Here is a 14,371-nt window from a genome sequence, read left to right on the forward strand (position 1 = left end):
CCACACACAGGTAGAAGCCCAATATTTTTTCAGAGGTAGATGCAGAAAAAAATATATTCAGTTTGCGACCTGATGGAGGTCTGTATAGATGGATTAATAGAACAAGTACCACACACAGCTAGAAGCCCAATATTTTTTCAGAGGTAGATGCAGAAAAAAATATATTCAGTTTGCAACCTGATGGAGGTCAGTATAGATGGACTAATAGAGAAAGTCCGACACACTGCTAGAAGGCCAAATATTTTTTCAGAGCTAGATGCATACAAAAAATTATTTTGAATTTGCAACCTGATGGAGGTCAGTATAGATGGATTAATAGAACAAGACCCACACACAGCTAGAAGCCCAATATTTTTTCAGAGGTAGATGCAGAAAAAAATATATTCAGTTTGCAACCTGATGGAGGTCAGTATAGATGGACTAATACAACAAGTCCCACACACAGCTAGAAGCCCAAATATTTTTTCAGAGGTACTGTAGATGCAGATAAAAATTATTTTTAATTTGCAACCTGATGGAGGTCAGTATAGATGGACTAATAGAGAAAGTCCGACACACTACTAGAAGGCCAAATATTTTTTCAGAGCTAGATGCAGAAAAAAATTATATTCAGTTTGCAACCTGATGGAGGTCAGTATAGATGGATTAATAGAACAAGACCCACACACAGCTAGAAGCCAAATATTTTTTCAGAGCTAGATGCAGAAAAAAATATATTCAGTTTGCAACCTGATGGAGGTCAGTATAGATGGACTAATACAACAAGTCCCACACACAGCTAGAAGCCCAAATATTTTTTCAGAGCTAGATGCAGAAAAAAATTAGATTCAGTTTGCAACCTGATGGAGGTCAGTATAGATGGACTAATAGAATGATGCTATGCCCAAAAGATTTTACTTCACTACGTGCAGTAAAAAAATTGGTATTCTATATACAGGTGGTATATCTTGCAACACAGATAGGCTACTCCACTGACTAACACACTCTGCAATAGGCCAAAAAGGATTAGCTTTGCTAGATTCAGCCAAATGCTGTGAAAAAAAACTTGCACAGCACTGGCACAGACCTGCCTGGCAAAAACTGATAGGAACTGATGTAACCTAGTCCTGAAAAGGACTCCAATTACAATTAGTCTTTACTCCCACAATCTATCTATTTAAGAGCACAGACCTGCCTGATAAAAGTCGTAGGAAATGCTGTAACCTAGTCCTTAAAAGGACTGCAATCACAACTATTCCCTACTCCCAAGCTATCTGTATATTTGTGCGAAAATTGGCTTGAAATTAACAAGGTATAGCGCACACAGCAACAGCGGTGCCGTCTAACACGCAGCTGCAGCAGTGAGAAAATGGTGGCGACGGGGAAAATGGCTTGGTCTTATAGGGCAAGGACATGTGACATACACTGCCAATGACACATGCCCTTGCTTGTGTGAAAAAAAGCACTTCGCTCCGTGTGTGCGCTGCTGATAGGCTGACAGATTGCACCTCCCCACTGTAAATGCGGGAAAGAGAAAAAAAAATGGAGATCTTCATTGTTCCTGCAGAGATCCATCCCCTGCCCCCCCCCCACCCCGCTGTACACTCAAACTGCGTATTAACATTAATTATCATTACTGAGAAAAAATCCAGTTATGATTTTGGTGCACGAACAGTTATCGAACATAACCTCGAACAGCCGAATTTTTCTCAAATTGTTCGTGTTCGCCGAACGGCTCGAACACCGCCCAAAACAGCTCGAATTTGAGATTGGCGAACAGTTCGAGTAGAACAACGCTCATCTCTAGTAGGGAGGGAGCACTACCTGGGACCCAAACACTCAAATCCAACACTACACCACTCCTGAGGGAGTGTACAGATGGCTCCTAAGGGAGGCCAGGACCCGGTCCCTGTCTGGAAGGTGGAACTAAGTAGAGGAGGTGGGTGGAGGAAGTAGTTTAGGGGAGCGCTGAAGGAAGAGTATAAAAGAAGGGTAGAAACATCTAGAAGGGGCCATTCCTGGTTTCAGTCCTTGGAGCAGGAGTTCATTGGGTGAGGACCGTGGAGGAGAAGGGTCCAGTCAGAGAGGCCCAGTAGGAGAGTGAGGAGAAAAGACCGGAGCAGTGAGGGGGGATCCTAAGGACACGGGAAGTGCGGAGTCCACCCGTGTACCCAAGTTCACGCTGACCGTGAAGGGTTCAGGCCGCAGAAGGGGACCGGCCCCCGACTAGTGGAGGACTGCAAGACTCGGCTAGCAAACCGGAGGTTGAGGTATCTTTACGTGCCGTAGCTAAACACCACACACATTCGCTGAAAAGGTGGCCAAAGGGGACAGAAAAGACATCTCCCAACAAGGCCTGCGGCCACTTGCTTGGGACACTGTGTGTGAGGTGCTGGGCCACTTCAAGAGCCCATTACCTTTCCACCACTGACTTATGTGAGAATTTGTTTTCTCGCAAACCACCTCATGAGGACTTAGACTTTCTGTTAATGACTATTAATGATATTTTAGGATATAAAATGAAAATTACACTTAGCTTTTATTTTTCATGTATCCCCTTAACCCCCCAAAAAATTCAACACAAGCTATGTGGGAGTGTGATGTATAGGTTGTTTTACTTTTTTTTTTTCTTCTAAAAATGAAGGTAAGGCAAAATGTAGAGGAGTAAAAGTGGACGTCCTGCTTACTCCTGTAGTGCATTACAATACTTCTGTATTCCAGTGCAATACGACCCTCCTTTTTACACTTTTAATAGTCTTCTGTTAGTGGCACTCCTGGAAGCTATTGTTGGGCCTCTGGCTTCCAAGGGAACCCATTGGCACCCTGCCATTACATTTGTGGTTGTATTGATACGGGTGACAGGCCAAACAACCTTCGAGCCCAGCTGTTGTCAGACAGCCGACTGTTCAGTCCATGCAGGAACTTCTGATGCAGTGCCCTGAAAAAGCACTATTACTACCAATAGGATTCACTGCTGCCATAAGGACACTATTGTTACTTGTTTATGGACTATTTATAAGATGTTTTTTTATGTTTTGTATACTGATTCTTACGATTTATCTGACCGCTCTGTGATTGCTTACTAAATAGTCTGTAACTGATAGTCCTCATACTGCGATAGCGATGGAAAAATGAAAGTGTCACAACTCTCTGAAAAAGGAAAAATGAAAAGAAATGAGATTTGGCTGCATCCTAAAGGGGTTTAATAATGGGCAACTGCCTTCAGCTCAGGTGAGATGTAGCGGAGCATTAATAAATACTGTGATGGCCCTGAAGATGGGCCCTCAGCAGTAGTGTCAGCTGTAAGTGCTGGGATAGGAGCCGGACTGTGGCATCTAAAGGGTTGTATGGGGAATTACAATGTCACCCCATTTATATTGTTTTATGACATAAAAAAATAGATACCATTTTAATATTGTTGATGCATCAAAATAATTTGTCAGAAGGCACCAATTATGAACCTACACGTCATACCTATAAATCATTTAATGATGTCGACGGCAGTAGCTAGTATAGCAGCTAAGGTGTTTGGAGAGATGGGGCTCCGCAGACCACACGCACTTTCCAACCCTATACAATGCGGTTTGGGGTTCCTGCTGTCAGAACTGGATGACTGAAGGGATCACCTTTTTCAGCCAGGTACCTGACAAAGGATCCCCAGTCTACATACAAAAATGTTTTTAACATCTGCAGTTATAATGGCCTAAAGAATAAAGTTTTCTTAGGCTGTGTGCCCATGATGCATTTTTTAAGCGTTTCCGCAGCGGCAATGCCACTGCGGAAACGCATAAACGCTTGGTAGAAGGCCTGCCATATTCCCCAATGATAATCCGCATGTGCTGTGCACATGCTGCGGAAATTTCCGCTGCGGATTATCATTGCGGAAAAAAGCGCAGCACTACCAATTATTTTGCGGAATCGCGGCGTTTTTGCCACCATTGACTTGCATTGGAACGCATGGAATCCGCATCACTGCATCTGTACATGCAGAATCCATGCGTTTCAATGTACGGATGGTACCCAGGTTTGGAGAAAAGGAGACTCTCCTCAATACCCGGGTACCATAGAACCTGTGAAAAAAAAATAAAAATAAAAAATAAAATAATAAATATTATACTTACCTTCTGATGGCCCCCGGTGTCCATAGTGATGCTTCCTGGCGTGCCGCAGCTCGCGATGGTAAAAGGACCTGCCATGATGTTATTTAGTCATGTGACGGGTCACGCGACCACCGATGGTAGCGATCGTTTGACCCGTCGTATGACTAAATGACATCATGGCAGGTCCTTTTACCATCGCGAGCTGCCGGCAAGCCAGGACTCATCGCTAAGGACACCGGGGGCCATCAGAAGGGAAGTATAATATTTATTTTTTATTTTTTACCATTCTTTTCCGATCACACTATATAAAATCAATGCCGGTTGCATATATTGTGTGACCAAGTTGTCAAGCACTTTCCAAGTGATGCTAAAATCGCTTGGAAAGCGCTTGACAACCCGCATTGTCTGAAGAGACAATTTTGCATATTTAGTTTAACGAAGGAGTATGCATGGCGTATAAGTCTCCTCACTCCGACCTGCCAGGCCTGGCTTGTTGCTCTTCACAAGAAGAAAGTTACCATAGATTTTTGTACATTTCAACCGTAAAATGCCTCAAAATGGTACCGATACAAACTTTAGTGCAGAAACACAAAAATGACTTTTTTTGTTTTTAATATGTTTACATTGGGCATAAAATCTAAAATGTGAAATAAACTTTTTTTTCCCCCATTCTTTTATAATGTCACTGCATTTATATCATTATTACAGTAAATGGCAAAATATAATGGTGGAATTGCTGTAAAAGGAATCAGCCACCCCCCTGGGACTTTTCAGACATCTACTATGGGCATACAGGTGATAGAAATGTAAATCTATACCGACCTGTATGGCCCCTAGCAGAGGTCTGATTGCTTTGATATTTCTTTTTATAAAATCTGTTTTCCTAGGCTTGTCGACTGGGGGACGCCAAGAAATGCCCGCCTGCCAACTTAATTTAAATATTCCCCCCCTCCCCTGCCCGTCACAGGGCCCTCTAGATCTGCACATCCCGGGGATGCGCCTATAACTTAAAGCGCGTTTTTTTTCTCCCTGCCCTATTTTACTGCTGTGCTGTAGTGTGCGTGAGTCACTGTGACTTCCTCTCCAGTGACCTGCGGTGTGCGCAACAATTTGGTCCCCACTTCCTTCCGGATAGTTGTTGATGATGATAATAATAATATTAATTTTTATTATATAGCGCCAACATATTCCTCAGCACTTTACAATTAAGCGGGGACATGTACATACAATAAATTCAATACAATTTAAGGACAGTTTAACCGGTTCCCGACCGCCCACTGTAGATAAACGTCGGCGCTTGCCGGGCTCTGTGCAGTGCCGACGTTTAAAAACGGTGGGTGGTCTCGCAGTGCTCAGGACCCCCAGGGTCCTGCAAGCACTGCGATTCCGGTGCAGAGCGTTAGCTCTGACAGGGTACATCATCGGGACCTGATTAGATCAGGTCCCAGTGATGTTAACCCTTTGCTGTCTTCTATATGCTGTGATCTATAGTGATCGCGGCATATAGGAGACAGCAGGAAGAGAGGGGGTCGTCTTACCTCCGAAGACCTCCGTTTCGTTTGAGGACCTGGGGTTGCTATGGCAGCTGGAGGTCACATGACCGCCTCCAGCTCTGCCATATATGGTGTCCTTCCTGTCTGACTTCAGCCTGTATGTAGCTGAAGTCAGACAGGAGACTCTGACTGAAACAGTCAGTGAAGATCTCATATAATGTAATATATGTGTATTACATTACATGAGATCAGTGATCAGAAAAATAAAAATTAATGTCCCATACAGGGACTAAGTAAAAATGTAAAAAAAAGTAAAAAAAAAGTTTTTAAACTATTAAAAAAAAAATCACAAAATAAATAAAAATAAATAAATAAAATATTAAACCAATAAATCAGTAAATTATTACAAAACCAAAAAAAGTACACATATTTGGTATCGCCGCGTCCGAAACAACCCGAGCTATAAAACTGTCACACTAATTAACTCCTTCTGTGCACACCGTAATAAAAATAAATAAAAAACGGAGCAAAAAAATATGCTTTTTCATCATATCGCCAAACAAAAAGTGGAAAAAAATGCGATCAAAAAGCAGAATAGAAATAAAAATGGTACCACTGAAAACGTCTTCTTGTTCCGCAAAAAAAAGCCGCCATACAGCTCCATCAGCCAAAAAATAAAAAAGTTATAGCGCTCAGAATAAAGCAATGCAAAAAAAATATTTTTTTTTCTATAAAATTGTTTTATTGTGTAAAAGCGCCAAAACATAAAAAAAATACAGTAAGTGTAGTATCGCTGTAAACGTACTGACCCGAAGAATAACGCTGCCTGATCACTTTTACCACACGCAGAACGGCATAAAAAAAACCTCAAAAAACAATTCCTGAAGTGTTTGTTTTTGTTAACTTTACCTCCCAAAAAACGGAATAGAAAGCGATCAAAAAATGTCACGTGCCCAAAAATGGTTCCAATAAAAATTTCAACTCGTCCCGCAAAAAACAAGCCGTCACATGACTCTATCGGCCGAAATATGGAAAAATTATAGCTCTCAAAATATGGTGATGCAAAAACTAGATTTTGCAAAAAAAGCGTATTTTAGTGTGTGACAGCTGTCAGTCATAAAAACCCGATATAAATCTGGTATCTCTGTAATCGCACCGACCCGAAGAATAAAGTAATCTAATCAGTTATATCACACTAGGAACGGTATAAAAAATAAATAAAACAAATATTATTCACCTGCTACTGATTTGTTTATTATGTCTCCCAAAGATCCCAGTAAGGCTCTGCTCACATTTATCCTGTGCTCTGCGCTGAGCACTTACACCAGAGTTTCCGTGTAAATCTCTGAAATACGTGATTCAGCCAGAACCCATGATGGAAGATTCCCTGTAATGAGGCAGATATAGGCCACTGTGGATGCCGTCTAGCCTGGGATCCCACGGTGTCATTTGTTTTAGGCGTGCATAAAAGTGCGGTTGGCCACAGTTTTGTGCACTTCTGAAAAAAAGGACACCACTAAACAGAGGCCAGACGGAGTCCAGAGTAACTCTGCTGCCTCATTATAGTGAATGGATCCTGCAGGGGTTTCATCTGAATTACATCACTTGGAAAATTAGATGGAAACCCCGATGTAAGTGCTCAGCCTAGAGCGCCGGATAAATGTTACGTAAAATGTTCCCAATAAAAGCTTCAACTCAGTCCTCAAAAAAAGCTAGTCCCCACTCAGGTCCATCATCTGTTAAAAATATAAGGGACTTCCAAGTTACTGGTAGCAGAAAGGCTCTGGAAAAGCAAAATGGCCCTTGCCCCCCAAAAGAAATTCAGAAAATTTTGTGCTCCCAAATCCAAATGCCTATTCTACAATAATTTGTTCTCCAATTGTCAAATAGCGCTCCTTCCCCCTCAAATCTCACCGTATGGCTAAGTGGTACGATACAGCCACATATGGGGTATTGACACTTTTAGAAGAAATTGTGTGACACATTTCGGCACCATTTTTACCCATTGCCCTGTGTGAAAATGTAAAATCTGAGGGTAAAACATTTTTTTGTGGTAAAAATATAATTATGCTTTTTTCACTGCCCAATGGTATAAATTTAAAAATTAAAAAATGCTCACTACTTCCCTAGATGAATTCCTTGAGAGGTGTAGTTTACAAAATGGGGTCACTTGTGGGGGTTTCTGCTGTTTTGGCATGTCAGCGACTCTTCAAATGTGACATGGTGTCTGCTGCCTATCTCAGCCAACATAGCGCTTATTTCTCTTCCGAACCCTGCCGTACACCAAAGCAGTGGTTTTCCCCCACATATGGGGTATCGGCATACTCAGGAGAAATTGTACAACAAATTTCATGGTGCAATTTATCCTGTTACCCTTATGATAATGCAAAATTAGGGAATTAAAAACATTTTTTATGGGAAAAATGTGAAAATTTTATTTTTACGGCTCAATATTATAAACTTCTGTGAAGCAGCTGGGGGTGCAAGGTGCTCACCACACATCTAGATAAGTTCCCTAAGGGGTCTAGTTTCCAAAATGGTGGCACTTGTGGGGGGTTTCCACTGTTTAGGCACATTAGGGGCTCCCCAAATGTGACATGGCGTCCGCTAATTATTCAAACAAATTTTACGTTCAAAAAGTCAAATGGCGCTCCTTCCCTTTCAAACCCTGCCATGTGCCCAAACAGTAATTTGCCTCCACATAAGGGGTATCAGCGTGTTCAGGAGAAATTGCATAACAAATTTCATGGTGCAATTTATCCTGTTACCCTTATGATAATACAAAATTAGGGAATGAAAAACATTTTTTGAGGGAAAAATGTGAAAATTTTATTTTTACAGCTCAATATTATAAACTTCTGTGAAGCACCTTGGGGTTCAAGGTGCTCACCACACATCTAGATAAGTTTCCTAAGGGGTCTAGTTTCCAAAATGGTGTCACTTGTGGGGGGTTTCCACTGTTTAGGCACATCAGGAGCTCTCCAAACGCAACATGGCGTCCGCTAATTATTCAGACAAATTTTACATTCAAAAAGTCTAATGGCGCTCCTTCCCTTCCGAACCCTGCCGTGCGCCCAAACAGTGGTTATCCCTCACATATGGGGTATCAGCACGCTCAAGAGAAATTGCACAAAAAAATTTGGGGTCCATTTTTTCATGTTACCCCTGTGAAAATAAAAAAATTGGGTCTAAAGTAACATTTTTGTGAAAAAAGTTAAATGTTAATTTTTTTCTTCCACATTCCAAAAATTCCTGAGAAGCACCTGAAGGGTTAATAAAGTTCTTGAATGTGGTTTTGAGCACCTTGAGGGGTGCAGTTTTTAGAATGGTGTCACTTTTGGGTATTTTCTGTCATAAAGACCCCTCAATGTGACTTCAAATATGATGTGGTCCCTAAAAAAATGTTTTTGTAAATTTTGTTGGAAAAATTAGAAATCGCTGGTCAACTTTTAACCCTTATAGCTCCCTAACAAAAAAAAATTTGGGTTCCAAAATTGTGCTGATGTAAAGTAGACATGTGGGAAATGTTATTTATTAACTATTTTGTGTGACATATCTCTCTGATTTAAGGGCATGAAAATTCAAAGTTTGAAAATTGCTAAATTTTCAAAATTTTCGCCAAATTTCCGATTTTTTCACAAATAAACGCAAGTGATATCGAAGAAATTTTACCACTATCATGAAGTACAATATGTCACGAAAAAACAATCTCAGAATCAGGGGAATACGTTGAAGCGTTCCAGGGTAATTACTTCATAAACTGGCAGTGGTCAGAATTGAAAAAATTGGCCTGGTCACGAAGGCAAAAACAGGCTCTGGCGCGAAGTGGTTAAACAGTTACATCAGGAGTGAGGTCCCTGCTCGCAAGCTTACCTTCTACAAGGAAAAGGAGGGACACAATAGGTGAAAAGTGCTTGTTCTTTCAGGTCTGGCAATTATAGTAAATAGGGATAGTTGCCTATTTCTCTGTCAGTATGGCCGTGTGAGGGCTTATTTGTTGTACTTTTAAACGCCATCACTGGTTTTACCATATCGTGTACTCGAAAACAGGAAAAAAAATTCCAAGTGCGGTGGAATTGCAAAAAAAAAATAAAAAATGCAATTCCACTTTTTTTTTTTTTTTTTTTTTTACCACGTTCACTGAATGCTAAAACTGACCTGCCATTATTATTCTCCAGGTCATTACGAGTTCGTTCACACCAAACATGTACAGGTTCATTTTTATTTAAGTGGTAAAAAAATCCAAAGTTTGCTAAAAAAAAATAAAATAAAATAAAAAAAATTAAGCGCTATTTTCCAAAAACCGTAGGGTCTCCATTTTTCGGGATCTGGGGCTGGGTGACTGCTTATTTTTTGCATGTCGAGCAGATGTGTTTATTGATATATTTTGTGGTAGAACCAATGTTTTGATTGCCCGTTATTGAATTTTATTGCAATGTTGCAACGACCAAAAAAACCCACAACTCTGGCATTTAGAATTCTTCTTTCTCGTTACGCCTTTTACCGATCAGATTAATTATTTTTTTATATTGATACATCGGACGATTCTGAACGCAGCGATACCAAATGTGTATGTGGTTTTTTTTTTTATTTATTTTATTTTAAATGGAGTGAAAGGAGGGCGATTTAAACTTTTTTATATATATATTTTTTTAAATTTTTAAAAACATTTTTTTGTTAAACTTTCTGCTTGCTTCAATAGTCTCCATAGGAGACTAGAAACTGCAGTTGTCAGATTGCCTCTGCTGCATACAGGGGACAACCACAGGGGTCTGCTGCAGAACCCGGTTTGTCATGTCCACCCATCGGTGACCCGCGATCATGTGATGGGGTCACAGATGGGCGAGGTTAATGGCGCACTTCCGGCGCGGCGATGTTAAATGCTGTCAGAGATTGACAGCGGCATTTAGCTGGTTAACATCCGTGGCTGTTGCGGGCACACGTCAGCTGTATAAATCAGCTGACATGTGTCCGGTTCAGTGCGGGCTCAGCGCCTGAGCCCGCGCTGAACCAGGGATAATGGCCTGGGGTGTACTAATACGCCCCAGGCCAGAAAGGAGTTAGTTATTGCATTGTTTGGAAAATAAGCAGCGTAAAAAAAATCACCAAATACTCATCATGGGAACGTAACCTTAAAGGGGTTGTCTGGTATAAATGGATAAACCTACAGTCATTCTGTGTGGCTGCAGACTTATGAATCCCCCCAGCACACACATATAATACAAGTTTATGGAGTCTTGTTCTGGTCGGGAGTATGTATAAAGCATATGTACCCTCCGGTCTCGGCTCAGAAACCGATGAATCCTCGCAGCGCACAGTGCATGTGCTGGGGGGATTCATAAGTGTGCTGTCACAATGACTGCAATGACTTATAGATTTAGACTGGGCAACCCCTTTAAAGTCATAATGACTGCCGGACGGTGAATCTTTGCCTGTCAGTGGTCATATAGTGGTGACCAAAGTAAACTATGCGCACTGCACAAAAGATCATTTCACCCAATGAACCATTTTGCTCTTTCATTCGATATCCTGTTTACTCTGCAAGAAAATTAGCGCTTTTAAGAAAACACTCCAAATCCTACTTAAGAACTTCGATTTCCACTCCAAAAATACACTGCACACATACCCTTATGGGGTTTTCCGACTTGTGTGAACTGTAGGCAGTAAAATAGCACATTGAATCCCCTGCTGCTGTCGTAGCTCTGATGCTGCCCGCTGGCCTTTGCTTGCTTGCATGCAGTGATAAATGAGAATCTCCGCTTGACTTAATTTTTTCTCTCTAATGGAGCATGGCATTAGATTTATTTCTCACTGACCAGGTCCAGTCAGATTGGCAGAAAGGGAAACTCTTATCCTTGTTAGATTTCAGCAGTGCACAGGCTCAACCATTCATTGGCTGTCGAGTGTCGCGATCGTCTTTTTCCGGAAGCCCTATAGAGAATGAGAGAATGAATGGAGCAGTGGTCGGGGTCTGACCTGCTCATTTTTGTAACGGGAATAAAAAATCCCATTCCGACGATCAGTATGGATCCCAGCGGTACGAACATTACAGATAAGCAAGTTATCGCCTATCCTACTGAAATAAATGACATGACCGTGCTCCCGGTGCTGTGATCATACCTTGCTGCTCATTAAGCCCTCAATGACTCATAATGGATATATCGGTCACAAGCAGGTGCTATTTTCCTGACTATGGTCTCTTGAGTGCTGCCCACTACAATTACAACATCGCAGCTGAACCCCAGCTGTAATTCTCTACCAGGCTGGCGTTAAGTTGTCTTTGGTCTCAGAAGTTTAACCCCTAAGATGCTGCAGTCAATAATGCCTATGCTGTGTAGGGGTTTAGTACAGAAGAAGGCGGTTCCCTCTGTTTGCCTTTCTGACCCACAGTGACGGTGTCGTAGGGTCATAATGGCGGCAAGGTCTGCCATCGGCAATTTAATATGTTATAGCATTATACAAGCAATCTAACCTTATTGGACAAAGGAATATTTCTGATTTTCAGAGGACTTGCCACATCTTAGTATTAAAGATTTTTCTTCTCATTTCCTTAGTGAAAACATGGACGGCTCGCATAATGGTGAACTTCCCGCTCCGGAGACTGAAAACGCTCCTGAAAGTTCAGCAGGTGCAATGCAGAACGAAGGGAGCAGTGAAACGGTTACGAAACCTGAAGACACAGAGTCTAAACCCATGGAAATCGTGGAACCCCAGGATCCAGGTAACGAGCCTTCATGTATTACCTGTTTACATGGGTTGAATTGTCTTCAAGAATGGTAAAGCATTATACACTATTACATACATTATTAAATACATCTATTTATTTAGTTAAATGTTACTCTGTCATTGCATCCTTCTATAGGGAAAGACCAGGCAATGTGATGGCTTTATTATCCTGAGCATCCAAACTATCACCAACAGGGCTTGTGTGACTGTCACATGATCCCTGCAGCCAATCAGCTGCTGCTAATGGGCCCCTACCTTCAGACGAAACTGATATCCGGATGAAGTCAGAACTGCTGCTCTCTCACGTCCTCCGGGCTTCTGTTTCGTCTCAGCGAAGTGATTGTGAAGCTTTCCTTTAGCTGCCACTGGTTGGCTGTAGGACTCACGTGACATAACCATGTGACGCGAACCTCGGCGCCAACCTCACTGGAACAGCGTCGGCACCAGAGAGGAGTACAGGGGTGGATTTATTACATGGGGGAATATAGTAATTGAAGGGGTTGTCCAAGTAGTAAACAACCCCTCTTAAGTATCGGTCTGGTGCGGGAGGGGATGTGAAACCAAGCACCAAAACAAAAATAGGCCACAGCAGAAGGGGTTAAGTTCACTTCCTAAAAATTGAAAATGTTTGACTCCCATTACCCTGAAGAAAAAAAAGGAATAACCACAGCTTGGTTTAGGACTTTTTCCCCCTCTAATTCTGCAATTAAATTGATATTCTTATGAGATTTGGCTTGTAAGATAAATTACACTGAGGCCGTCTCTGCCTTTCTCAACTGAAGCCATTGGTAGTGGATAGGGCATGCTGCTGTTTACTTGCAGCCCCCTTTAGTCTAGCTGTAGGGTGGGGATTCCTTCCATGAGAACCTCTTGACAGGTCAGAAGTTTTCTATAATTGGATATACACTTTTCCGCTATGGAAGTACGAGTACAAGAGCATACACATAGTAGAACATAATATTCCCTCGCTGAGAGCAAATGAGGCCTTTACAATGATATATCTTGCTCCTCTTCTTCACTGCAGATATCACTGGTAAAGATCTTGCTTTATATACAGAATCTAAAATGCTGAAAAGGAATAGAGGAAGAGGTAGTCCAGGAGAAGGGAAGGAGTCAGTGCAATACCTGTATGAACATCTAGACCTTAAAGGGGGTTGTCTGGGCTGCTCTGTGATTGAAGACTTGTGAATCCTCACAGTGCGCTCTCTCAGGTTTCTCCGGTGTCAAGTACAGGCGGGCACATGGCCACAAGTGTGCAATTTGTTTATATATACATGCCGACTAGACGTGTGCGGCCTTGCTCAATACAAGTGAATTGATTGAAGCTGGGCAAGTCTAGTCGGAATGTGGCTGGAAGTGTGCGAAATGCGTACTTGCTGTCACGTGACTGCTGGGTGTATCTGAGCTGCTGTATAGTAGAGCGAATGACTGTCAGGCTGAGGGGCGGCATCGAGAGCGAGCAGAACTTATCTGCTCAGTCAGCCTAACAGGTTTACAAGGGAAAAGGTGACTGCTCTCCCCCTTGCTCCATGCTCTGCTGTAAACTGTCAACACGACATGAGTCTTATCTTCTGGAAATCCTACTGATCTGAGATCCACACCAGAGCGAATGAGCTCTTGCAGCCGGCAACTTAAAACTGAGCTTTAGAAAATAATTTTGGTTTGGATTCTAGTCCTAAGCATTAAAGGGAATCTATCACCAAGATTTTCTCCACCTAGTCTGAGAGCAGCATGATGTGGAGACAGAAAACCTGATTCCAGCGATGGGCTGCTTGCTGCAGTTTTGGTAAAATCACAGTTTTATCTGCTGGAGATGACCCCTAGAGGAGGAGTAGTAAACTTTCTGTCATGTAGTCCTTCCATATTCATGAGCTCTGTATGACTGCGCCCACACTAATTATTGGCAGCTTTCTGCCTATGCAATCAGCTGTGTATACTGGCGTCTTCAATCCTTAAATTGCGATATATGGGGCAACAGGAATATCACTTATTGAGGTGTGGACCCTTGTTAACTTTTGACCTTTTGTTGTGCACTTGTACTTGTTTTTAAGTGATTGATCCTATGTGTTGTGT

At 41.9% G+C, this 14,371-nt stretch overlaps 1 protein-coding gene across 5 annotated transcripts in view; it reads left to right on the top strand.

Moving 5' to 3' along the window:
- The window catches only part of SON (SON DNA and RNA binding protein), a 133,771-nt gene that overhangs the window by 25,838 nt on the left and 93,562 nt on the right, over positions 1 to 14,371 (top strand). For all 5 annotated transcript variants that reach the window (XR_012303143.1, XR_012303149.1, XM_073668351.1 and 2 more), the window contains one exon: positions 12,127 to 12,293. Coding sequence is in view for 3 of the 5 variants with exons in the window: in XM_073668351.1 (XP_073524452.1) it covers positions 12,127 to 12,293 (167 nt within the window). In the remaining 2 variants the exon portion in view is untranslated. The remainder of the gene's footprint in view (positions 1 to 12,126; positions 12,294 to 14,371) is intronic.

The sequence above is a fragment of the Phyllobates terribilis genome, unplaced genomic scaffold, assembly GCF_046119375.1.
Source record: "Phyllobates terribilis strain yellow unplaced genomic scaffold, ASM4611937v1 Scaffold_2__4_contigs__length_985480577, whole genome shotgun sequence".
Lineage (NCBI taxonomy): Eukaryota > Metazoa > Chordata > Amphibia > Anura > Dendrobatidae > Phyllobates > Phyllobates terribilis.